The sequence below is a fragment of the Zonotrichia leucophrys genome, unplaced genomic scaffold (genome assembly GCF_028769735.1).
Source record: "Zonotrichia leucophrys gambelii isolate GWCS_2022_RI unplaced genomic scaffold, RI_Zleu_2.0 Scaffold_231_80927, whole genome shotgun sequence".
Classification (NCBI taxonomy): domain Eukaryota; kingdom Metazoa; phylum Chordata; class Aves; order Passeriformes; family Passerellidae; genus Zonotrichia; species Zonotrichia leucophrys.
Genome location: NW_026992436.1, coordinates 61863 through 73683, shown reverse-complemented (window position 1 = coordinate 73683; position 11821 = coordinate 61863). Strand labels below are relative to the sequence as shown.

Sequence of the window (11821 nt, the reverse complement as noted above, 5' to 3'; positions counted from 1 at the left end):
CGCTGCCTGTGCGGAGCGCCAACGTCCGCACCGTGGCCACCAAGCTCACCTCTGCCCTCTGCAAGGTGATGGGCACCCAGCTGAAGAAATGTGCTGCCAGCAAGCCTCCACATGTGCGATAAACCTCTCCAAAATATTGGGCTGGTGAAGGCAAGATGTTCTCCAGAAAGCTGAGGAAGCGCCGAGTTGGACACCTCTGGATTTGCCTTTTGAGCTGTGCTAACAATGACGAAATCCTAAGGAAGGGTGTGCATCTGCCCCTGCTCTCTCCATTGCCCTTCCTAATCATGGCATGGGGGGCCTGAAGCAGCTCCAGATGGAGGACAAGGTGAAGGGCAGTCATGGCTCAGCCTCACACAGAGGTGAGGGGGGAGCTGGGCCAATCTCTGCTGGGAGGAAGGGTCTGGTGGCAGCCCAGAGAGGCTGTGCACATTGCCAGGGAACAGTTGTGCCCTGCACGTGCCCCTGCAATGAGCTGTGCTGCTGCCAGTGCCCCTGGAGCTGCAGGGCTGCTGAGCTGTGGGGCAGGCAGAGGAGCAGGAGGGTGCATGTGCAGCTGAGCCATTCCTGGAGAGCACAGGGCTCTGGGCTCCCTGCTGTCCCAGGGCAGCCCAGAGGCCAGGCTGTGCCTGTGCTGGCTCTGGGCAAGTGGCTCAGGGTTTTGCCCTGGCCTGCCTCAAGTTTCTGTCAGCAGGAGCATGTTTCCCTGTGCAGCTGTATAGACATTTCCAGGAAATGTGTCCCATGAAATATGGAGCTTCAGATGCTTTAGGTTTGCATGGTAGCCTCTGTTAAACTTTGTGTCTCCACTTTGCAGATCTGACTGGTTACAGTCTTACCGAGAAGTTTTCTCTGGACACTTCAGATGTTCCCTCACCCACAAAGTCCTCGCCTCCCATCCAGAAGAGCTCTCTGTCCTCCAAGCTCAGGGAGAAGCTGCCGCCTGTATGAAGAGTGTTTGAAGAATAGGATTGATGTGTTAGGCTTGGTAGTTACAGCTGTACATATGTTCTGATCTTTAGATGTAGTTTTGAATTAATGTGTTTGGATTCTGTCTTTAAGTTTTGATGACATATTTCTAATTGTATATACTTTATTTTGATGATGAAAAAACAGTAAATAAATAAATTAAATTTAAATAAACCAAGAGGAGAATGTGACACCAGGACCTGCTAGCCTAGAGATTATGGGAGTGCAGTTCACTCAGTGTGCCAGTGTCTCACCGCATCCCTTCCTCATTGGGCTTCTCCTCTTCCTCTTTGGCCATCGTTTCCTTGTGTCATTTGTGCTGCTCTTTGTTACTTGGCATTACAACAGAGTCACCTGTTGACCTGTTTGGGGGACAATGGATCCAAAAGATCCTGTCTAGTCAAAGGTTTTCTACCTAGGTGTGTTGTTTACTCACCAAAGGCCTGAGCAAAGAAACCAAGAGAAGTGTGCCCAAATCCCAAAGCTTTGCTCCTTTGCAATCTCCCACAGATCTGGCTCACAGGTGTCCTCAATCACAATTCCATAGGTAAGAAGAGGTCATGTATTCCACTGGGAAATGATGCACTGCTTTGGCAAAGTCACCTGTATGTATATTTACCCAGGACAGCACTCCAGCTGTGTTGTTTGCACCTTGTTTGCAGAAGGATGAGTGCACTGGGAGGCCAATAACAAGTGACAAGGGTTCCTCAAATCTGCACTGCAGCCTGGGCGCCATTCAGCCCAGAGCTAGGGGATCATTTGTTCCCATGGACCAGTGCTTGCCAGTGGAATGAATTCCTGCACAGCTGGAAGAAGCAATTCTGGATTCAGCTCCAGCTGTTGGTGGGCTGCATGATCATTGACAATGCTGCCCTTCCAGAAATTATTCTGCAGTTTCCTTTCATAGTCATTTGAAGCTTTTAAACGTCACATTTCAATTTGTTTTGCCTTAGGGAAAAACACTTCTGGGCCCGGTGCAAACTGTAACCTTTTGACAGCAAAGTCCTCATGGTTGCCCGCTTCTGATGTTACACAATGTCACCTGGCTACATGTGTTTGCTTAGCTCTGGGTCTAGTCCCAGCCTAGGAAAACAGTTGGTAGCTCTATACCTTCCTTTCTCTTCCTCCCTCCTTTTCCTTATTTTTTCCCTTTTCCCCCAGTTTCTCCCCAACACATTTTGTTGTGGTTATTCAATAACGGTACATTTGTTTTGATTATCACAGCAATCCCCTGTACCGTGTCGGTGTTTTTTGAACTCTGAGATCAACCCACAAACCATCACACAACCAGTTCATAAGGACGGATCATGACACTTGTATACATACTATAGAAACCTTCTATCAAACCTTAAAAATTCTCTACAAATTCATTTCCAACATTACTGTGTCTGGCACCGCCCAGATCTGGTGTTTGCTGCCACCACCAGTGCCCAGATCTGGAAATTCCCTTGTTCTGGCAGGGCCAAGTCCAGCAATTTTCTGGTAAAGAAAGCCAAAATCTGGCAATTTCCGCTGCCAGCACCGGCAATGCCAAGATCTGGTGTTTGCTGCCACTGCCTGTACCCCAGCCTGGACATTTCTTATTCCAACACAGCCCAAGTGCAGCAATTTTTTGGAAAAAAGGAGACAAAGGAAACAATTTCCTGGTGCCAAGACTGTCACCACCCAGACTTGGTGTTTGATAGCACTGCCCATGCCCAGATCTGGATATTTCCCTGTGCCACCACAGCCCAAGTGCAGCAATTTTCTGGCAAAGAAAGCCCAAACCTGGCAGCTTCCTGGTGCTGCCACCAGCAGCACTGTCTCTGTCTCTCTGGGAGCCTCTCAGGATCTCCGGCCAGTCCCGAGTCGGCAGACACCGGGGGGCAGCCCCGACACGGCCGACAGTGGGGGAAAACGCTCTCTGTGCCCCGAGGGTACTGAGGGCACCTGGGCTGGTCGCCTTTGCAGCGCAAGAGACACCACAGACATCGGCAGGAGATAAAGGGCCGACTCTTACCTGGGGCTAATCCAAGGTTTTATTCTAGGAGTCCCAAAGGAGCCCCTACACCTAAGGGGGCTCTTGCCGAGAGCCCCGGGAGATGTGCCAAGGTTACATTTAAAGGCAGGTGGAAACCAAAAGTAGATAACATTTTACTGACCAATAAGTGACCTTAAGGGATGGGTACTGGGGGACAGACATTTAGGACAGCGTATGGGGCAAGGCTTGGGGGACTGACCCCTGGCCTCTGGCTGATCACTCGACATCCTGGACCAAAGCTTCCAGATAGAGGGGATGGGATGCTGAGTGATTGACAGAGAGCCAGGGTGGGGATTTGGGGATATCTCAGCAAGGGAAAGGGGTTACACAGGTAAAGGGAGGGGGACACCATCTGGGATGAACCATTTGGGAAAAATGGGAAGGGATTCAAAAACAAAACTATTACAAACTATTACAAAGTATAAAACCACACTACAACACACCACCCAGGTCTGGTGTTTGCTGCGCAAGTGCCCAGATCCGGAAATCTCCCAGGGCCAGCACAGCCCAAGTGCAGCAATTTGCTGGCACAGAGAGCCAAAATCAGGCAGTCTCCTGGTGCCAATACAGGCACCCAGACCTGGTGTTTGCTGCCACTGCCAGTGCTCAGATCTGGATATTTCCTTGTTCTGGCAGAGCCAAGTCCAGCAATTTTCTGGTAAAGAAAGGCACAATCTGGCAATTTCCTGCTACTGTCATTGGCAATGCCAAGATCTGGTGTTTGGTGGCACCACCAGTGCTCAGATCCAGAACTTTTCAGATGCCTGCACAGCATAATTCCAGCAATTTGCTGGCACAGAAAGTTAACATTTGGCAATTTCCTGGTGCTGGCACATTCCCCACCCAGATCTGGTGTGTGCTGGCCCTGCCAGTGCCCACATCTGGCAATTTCCCTCTTCTGGCACCACCCATGTCCAGAATTTGCTGGCAAAGAAAGTTAAAACCTGGCAATTTCCCCTTGCCAGCACTGCCCAATCTGGAGTTTGTTAGCAGCAGGATCCCAAGAAAGATGGAAGGAAAGAAGGAAAGAAAAGAGGAAGGCATCCAGACCCAGTCCTGCCTGGAGCCTGGAGCCTGGAGCCTGGAGCCTGAAATGGGCTGTTTCCTGGCAGATCTGGGCAATTTCCCTATTCTGGCACAGCCCAAGGGCAGCAATTTGCTGGCACAGAAATCCAAAACCTGTGGCAGCTTCCTGCTACTGGGTCTGGCACCACCCACATCTTGTGTTTCCTGTACCAAAACCCAGATTTGGAAATTTCCCAGTGCAAGCAGAGCCCAAATCTGGCAGATTTCTTCACTGGCAATGACACCACCCAGATCTGATGTTTGCTGGCAGTGCCAGCTCCCAGATCTGAAAACTTCCTGGTGCTGGCACAGCCCAAGCCCAGTGATTTGCTGGCACAGAAAGCCAAAGTTTGGAAATCTGCAGGTTCTGGCTCCAGCGCCATCCAGCTCTGGTGTTTGCTGGGACCGCCAGTGCCCAGATTTGGAAATTTCCCGATGCCTTCAAAGCCCAGGTCTAGCAAATTGGTTTTAGCTAGCTTAGGAAGAGAAGTTCCTCAGACTGTGACTTTCCTTTCTCTGGAAACTGTTTAAACCTGCTCTGGACTGAAAACCCAGAAAAACACCGGCGGCAGCTCACACCTGTGGCCCACCGAGCTCTGAGACTCTCCATTTCAGCACCAGAGGGACTTAGAAGAGACCGAGTGAGCCAACAACAACCCACAAAAAGGACTTCCTGAATTTGCCATCTCTTCAGCAGTGTCAGAGGTTTTATTTATTATTATTAATTTTTCATGCTTGTGAATACTTTACTTGTTAAATAAACTGGGGTTTTTTCACTTTTCTCAAGGGAAGTCTTTTCCTGAACTAGTAGGGGGAGGGGCTGCTTGAACTTGCTTTCTAGACGGACCCTTTTGGAGGTTTCCTCCCAAAATTTGCCCTAAACCAGCACAAACAGTCAAAATGAAAATTTCACCAGTGGCCTAATTTCCTGGTGGCAAATCTTGTGACAGAAGCTTGACCATGTTCTCCATGAGAGATTCTTGGGAAGAGCAGACAGGAGAAGATTCCTGGAAAACTGAAACAGCTTTCCAGAAGGGAAATGAAAATGAAAGAAACAATCCAAGATGTTTTCCTCTATTTATGTCTATGCTCCCCTTTTCCATGTTGCACTGCATCTCCATCCCAGTAATTCCAGATGCACCTCACCTCTAAGATCGGTGACTTAGTGACTTTTGGACACTCTAAAATACCATGAGCCACACACAGTTTTCCTTCCCCTGTTTTTACTGGAAAGCAACACTGGAGGTGTAAGTGCAGTGCTGGGGTCAGGTAGGAATCCTACCCCAAGGGAAGGTGGCCCGACAGTGTCTGACCCTCAGCAAGGACAATGCACAGCAGCAGGGGAGGGGATCGCTGTGCCAGTGTGCAGGAGTCAGGGCTCTGCATCCGGGCTCAAGGCTGCAAAGTTCCCGTGTTTGGACAGAAGAAGGGGCTGTCCCCGGGGCGCGCGGGGCTGGAACGTGGGGCTCGTGGGGCGAGCGGGGAACGGACACGGGGACGAACGGCCCCGGTGCTTCAGTTGCAGCGGCGGCAGCGGCGGCAGCAGCGGCGGCGGCAGTGGCGGCAGAAGCAGCAAAACAGATACTTTTTAATAGTCTTTCTCCTTTGCTTTCTCTTTCTCTCTTTCTTTCTCTTTCTCTCCCTTTCCCGTTGTCCCGCACCGTTCTCTCAGAGTCCCTTGCCCGGCGTCCCTCTCCTCTCCCCGCCTCCCTCTCCCCTGCAGGGCCGGGCCATGCCCCCGGCCCGCCCCCGGCCCCGGGCGGGGCTGCCCCGTGCCCGGCCCCGGCCGTCCCGCCGCGGTCTCGCCTCGGCCCGGCTCGGGCTGTACTGGCGGTGGCGCTGCTGGGCGGGCATCAGTGCCTGGGGCTGGGGCGGCATCGCCGCCCTTTGCCTCCGTCTGGCCCGAGCCCGGCCCCGGACCCGACGCAGGGTCCAGTCCCGGCCCCGGCCCCGGCCCCGGCCCCGGTCCCGGCTCCCCCCGGGCCCCGCGGAGGACACAGGCAGCGCGGCCGCTCCCGCCGCCTCCGCTGCGGCTTCCCCGGCCCGAGCTCCGCCGCTCGGCAGCGCGGCCTCCGGCCCCAAGCCGCCGGGGCCCGGGGCGGGTGGGGATGCCGGGCCCGGGGCGGGTGAGGGGCGCTCGGGGGCCGTGGCTGGCCCCGGGCCGAGCGCTGACAGCCGCGTCTCGCCCGCAGGGAAGGCGCAGGAGGCCCTGCAGGAGCGGTACCGGCTTGGGTCGCTGCTGGGGCGCGGCGGCTTCGGCAGCGTCTTCGCTGCCACGCGGCTCTCGGACGGCGCCCCGGTGAGTGGCGGGGCCGGCGGCGGGCGCAGGAGGAGGGGATGGAGGAGGAGGATGGGTCTGGGCATGGCGGGCGGCGAGCTCACCCCGCTGCTCTCCCTCGCTCGCAGGTGGCCATCAAATGCGTGCCGAGGGATCTCATCCGGCACTGGGGCGAGCTGGTGAGTGAGCGGGGCCACCGGCAGCAGCCGGGCCGTGCCGGGCGGCGAGGAGCCGGGGCCCGGCAGGGTGGGAGCCGCCGTGAGCCCTGCGGGGAGAGCGGGCGTGGGCTGAGCGGGGCGTGCAGAGCATCCCGGGCTGGCTGAGGGCTCCCAGAGCCCCGGCACGGCCTCGGCCCCACTGACGGCACCACGCTCCTCACGCAGCCCGACGGCACGAGCGCCCCGCTGGAGATCGTGCTGCTGGCCAAGGTGTCCCGTGGCTGTGCCGGTGTCATTCAGCTCCTGGAATGGCTTGAGCTCCCTGACATCTTCCTGCTGGTGCTGGAGCGTCCGGAGCGGTGCCAGGAGCTCTCGGGTGTCCTGGCGGAGCGGGGGTTCCTGCCGGAGGAGGAGGCGCGGGAGCTGTTCCGCCAGGTGCTGGAGGCCGTGCAGCACTGCACCAGCTGCGGGGTCCTGCACCGGGACATCAAACCACAGAACATCCTGCTCGACCTGGCCAGCGGGCAGCTGAAACTCATCGACTTTGGCTGTGGCGCCTTCCTCCAAGACACAGCCTACACCCAGTTTGCAGGTGAGCCCTCGCAGGGGATGCTCCTGGGCATCTCGTGGCCCAGCCTGGGTGCAGCACCGCAATGGGATTGATGCTGGAGCCGAGTTGTTCCGGGTGGGGTGTGAGGGTTGCCAGCTCCCAGCCCTGCTGACAGCCTTCAGCACCCACTGTGGCCTGGGCTGGGGCTGGAGCTGGGGCAGCCAGCCCGACACAAACCCCCATGGGGGTAGCAGGGAGAGGGGTCTGACCCCATGCCCTGGATGGTTTGGTGTGCAGGCGAGGAAGGGCTTGGACTGCTCCACTCCCCTTGTTCTCCTTGGCTTATTAAGATTTTTGGGGGCCGTGCAGGTGGGAAGGAGAGTGGGTTTTCTCCACTACTGGGTGGGTTTTTCCTTTGTGTGTCATGGTTGGGCCTTCCTAGGGTTTCTTCTGCCCTCTTCCAGGACCAGTGGCTTCTTTTCCAGCCCCGAGTTTGTGCACAAGTCCCAGGTGCTGGAGAGAGGGCAGCGCTCACCCCGTGTGCCTCTGGGGCAGCCCCCACATGCCCAGGGATGCTGGGGCCAGGCTCTGGGAGCAGCAGCATCCCCCTGCTGATCTCTGTCTGTGTTCCACAGGAACCCTGTCCTACAGCCCCCCAGAGTGGATCCAGCACCAACGCTACCACGGCGAGGCAGCCACGATCTGGTCCTTGGGCCTCCTGCTGTGCCACCTGGTCATGGGGAAGCACCCGTTCAGGAGGGGCCAGGAGATCATCCGGGGGCGAATCTTGTTCCCACGATGGCTCTCTCAAGGTGGATCCTCATCTCTGGGCACGCGGGGGAATCCCAGTGCTGGGAGTCAGCAGCGGGCTGATGGGCATCCCACTCTGGCAGCTGCTGAGGAGGTGGCACATGTCCTGCTATCCTGCTCTCCTCCAAACAGAGTATCCATGGGGAAGTTTAGGCCCAGCTCTGGGCACAACCAGCATGACCTGGGCGTGGAAACAGGGGGACAACTTCTCCAACTGATTGGTGATTTCTGGTTTCTCTCCCCAGCGTGCCAAGATGTCATTAAGAGATGTTTGTCCATGCAGCCTTCAGACAGGCCATCCTTAGAAGATCTTTTCTGTCATCCTTGGGTGAAGGGTGTTCCTCTGCCCTAGAAGACTGAAGAGATCCACGTGCACAGTTGGATCCAGGGGCCTGGCAGGTACCAGCTCCATGCATCTCTTGGCAATCAGTGGCAAAGCAAACCAAGCTGGTTTTGTCCTGCCTGTAGTTCTGAGCAGGGGTCAGCAGAAGGGAACACACAGCTCTTGGGCTGGAGCTGAGCTGCAGACATGGTGTGGCAAGCACTGGTGGCCACCAACCGCCCTGGTTTTGTTTGTATGGTTCATGGATGGCTGGGGCCCTGGGCAGAGCCCTGAGAGCCTGGTCTGGCCCCAGGGAAGGAGAAGGAGCCCCTGGAGAAGCTGTTCCAAGTGGGGCTGCTGCTGGAGACACCAAGGACAACCTCAAGGATGACAATCTCTTCCTTGGCCTGGCCAGCTGAAGATGATGGACTTGGATTCTGGCACCTTCTTCAAAGCCAGGCTCCAGGCCCAATTTGCAGGTGAGTCCACAGGCAGGGGGATGCTTCCAGATCTGGACATGGCACGGCCTGGCTGGGCACTAAAGATTCCCCCTTTGCAAGGGCAGATGCAATGAATTCTTCAGTCAGCTGCCCAGCTGCTTTTTGACTCTGGGCAGCTACTGAGGGCTGGATGTGCCATGGCGGGCTGCACGCTGGGCACATGTGCTGCCCTCCTGCTCTGCTGCCAAAGACAGCAGGGATGGGCAGCTCTGGGCACAGCTCTGGGCACAGCTCTGGGCACAGCCAGCATGGCCTGGGCACCGCAGGCCTTGGCACAAGGGCACAGGAGCCCTCAGCTGACAGGCGGTTTCTGCTTTCTCTCCTTGCAGCCGGGCTCTGCGGGTGCTGAGGCTGCTCTGGGCTCTGCCAGGGCTCTGCTGGGCTCAGCCCTGGGCCCAGCTGGGCTGGCTCTGCCCTCACATTGCTCTGACAGCTCTGCATCAGACGAGTCCATTGTGAGCACAGCACCTGAGCTTTCTGCTTTGGCAGGTGAGTGAGACTCTGCTGCAGGCCCAGAGATTGCAGCTGGGGACACACATCCAACTGGCAAGGACCCAAACTCTCCAGAGTCCCAGCTGAATGCCTGGATCTGTACAGGGTATTTTGTCTGTCCCATTCTTCCTTCTTTATTGGCTGGAATTGTGCAATTGCACTTTCTTCCTCCTCTAGCAGTGCCACGAGTGGGCCAAAGCTGGCGAGTGGGCCGTGCTCCTGAGGCAGTGCAGTCTGGAGCTGGTGGATGGAGAATTGCCCTTCTGCACTGCCAAACCAGAGCAAAAAGCCGTAAGTGGGACTTTGTGTCTCTAAGAAACTCCTGGCAGTTTCCACAGGAATGTGCGGCTCATTTGCAGGGTGAGAAGGAAGGTCATCTTGTAAAGGATTTGGGCTTTAACAGGGTTTCCATTCCCAGTCCTGCTTGGAGCTGGAAGGGCACAAAGCAATTTCCTCTTGCTTCGACCACAATTTAAAATAACAATATTGGAAACAATCCCCAAAAACTTTTTATAAAGACTGCTGAGGTCAGTAAGATGGATCCATGCCATCAGCGCATTTACAAAAGAAATAACTGAGTTCTGTTTCAAAAGATCAGTTACCTCTAATTCAAAGTTAGAGAAGATTTTTCACTGCACACTTGGGTTTTGTTTTTATCTTTCATATTTTATATAGTTTTTAATTATTTTTTCCTTTTTTCTCCTTTAAATAGAAAACATGTCCTACAAAAGGAATGTCCTTTGCTCCTGGTTCCCGTGTGGAGCAGCTCCCTTCCTGCTGGCTGAGCCGCTCAGGCAGAGCCCGGCAGCTCCTGGCCCTGCAGGGCTGAGGCTTTTCCCCATTGCTGGGCACAGACTGATGGAGCAGCACTGCTGAACTCGGGCACACAGAGGGACCAGCAGCAGCTGCCTTTGGCCACCTGAGGCTCCAAGGCCCAAACTCTGAGCAGCCAGGGCTGGAAGAGACTGGCAGGATCTGATCCCTGACTCTGGGCAGACAGGGCTGCACAAATGACCCCACAGCAGCAGCAGCAGCAGCACATGGAGCTGGCTTTGAGCACAGCCCCTGCCCCTCTTCCCTCCCGTCGCAGCGGTGTCACAGCAGCCTGAGGCACCTGGGAGCCCCCAGTGCCAGCAGGGACTGGAGATGGCAGCCCTGGGCTCCTGGAGGCTGTGCAAGGAACGGAGCTGGGCACTCCCTGTCCATGGGGAGCTTCCAGATGGAAAAGGCTGCTGTGCCCAGGCAGCTCCAAGGGCACAGAAAGGAGGCTCTGGAGCACTGGATCTGTGCCAGTGCCACAGTCCTGGGCAGCAGCCAGCGAGCCCTGGGGGAACAGAGGGCACAGCAAGAGGGACAGAACCAGGCAAGGGCAGAGACTGGGAAGAGCCAGGCCTGGGAGCAGGAACAGCTGCTCCATTGCACTCTTGGAGAAAGCTCTTGTCTGGTTCAAAGCAGTGAAAGGCGTGAGGGGCAGAGAGGAGGCCACAGCAAACAATGCTCCTGTTTGCACAGCCTCCCCTCTCCGTGTCCCAGAAGGAATTGCATGGACTGGATTCATCTCTCTGAGTCGTCTTGTTCAGCATGAGCAGCTCAGCACCAGGAGCTGAAGGAGCTGAAGCCTCAGGCCACAGGAGCTGGGCAAGAGGGAACTTTTGGAGCAAAGGAATGCTGCTAAAATAGACTCAGCAGAATGCAGTGGATAGAATCATGGAATCACAGAATCCTTTCTGTTGGAAACGCCCTCTGAGCTCACCCAGTGCAGCCGCTCACCCAGCAGTGCCAAGCTCAGCACTAAACCACGTCCCTGAAGTGCCAAGGCCTGGACGCCAGCCCTGAGTGAGGCCTGGACAGCAGGCCCTGAGCCAAAGGTGGCCTCTGGATGAACCTTCCAACCAAAGGTTATCTTTGTATCTGCTCCCTGATGAAATATGCATGGTCATTAGCACTGTGATAGATGTAGCCACTCATTAGTGAAACATGTATTGACCTTTGTGTATTTAGAAGCCAGACAAGGCCATGAAATCTGACATCTGGCCTTGTTTGGGGCTGTATGGTCAAAGTCAGCTCCCTTGGTTCCTCCTTGAGCCCTGGCCAGGCTTTGGGAGGGACCCAAGAGGAGGATGAAAGCAGATGTTGCCACACTAGCAGTGCTGTCAGTTTGTTCATTCTGCACTGTCAGAGCTGGTCCCTCTCCCAGCGGGGTTGTAGCCTCTCCTGGGGCTGGAGGCACCTGCAGGAATTCCCAGTGCCCAGGAGTGGCTCTGCAGCCCTTGGCTGTGACAGCTTCCCCAGCTGCTGTGTGGGTCTGGGGGATGGTAAAGGCTGAGGGTAAATGCTGCTGGATCTTTCTTAATCACTGCAGGCAATCTTTGGTGGGGATGGTTGGGTGCATTGCTGAGCTGCTCCTTTTGTGATTCTTTGCTGCTCTGAACTGCAGGAAATGACACTGATTCCTTCAGTTGGAGTCTGTGTCTTTGGTGCTGACTTTGCCCACTGGTAAAACAAAACTGGCCCAGTCTGGCCAGATCCCAACAAAATGTAACTTGTTCAGTGTCAATGTGAGGAACCAGTCCCATCAGAAATTCCTAGATGGGAAGCCCTTCCCTGGAGTTCCCTGGCTCTGGAGTGGGCTGAGGTCACAGCCCCGTGGAAGCAGT

At 55.7% G+C, this 11821-nt stretch overlaps 1 protein-coding gene across 1 annotated transcript; it reads left to right on the top strand.

The window, feature by feature from the left end:
- The first annotated feature begins 292 nt into the window (after positions 1–292).
- LOC135441304 (serine/threonine-protein kinase pim-1-like) lies at positions 293–8202 on the top strand. The gene is made up of 7 exons (XM_064700849.1): positions 293–362; positions 818–945; positions 5778–6353; positions 6461–6511; positions 6716–7082; positions 7676–7852; positions 8096–8202. Exons 1-7 carry the CDS (start codon positions 293–295, stop codon positions 8200–8202), a joined length of 1476 nt encoding a protein of 491 aa, XP_064556919.1.
- The last annotated feature ends 3619 nt before the right edge of the window (positions 8203–11821 follow it).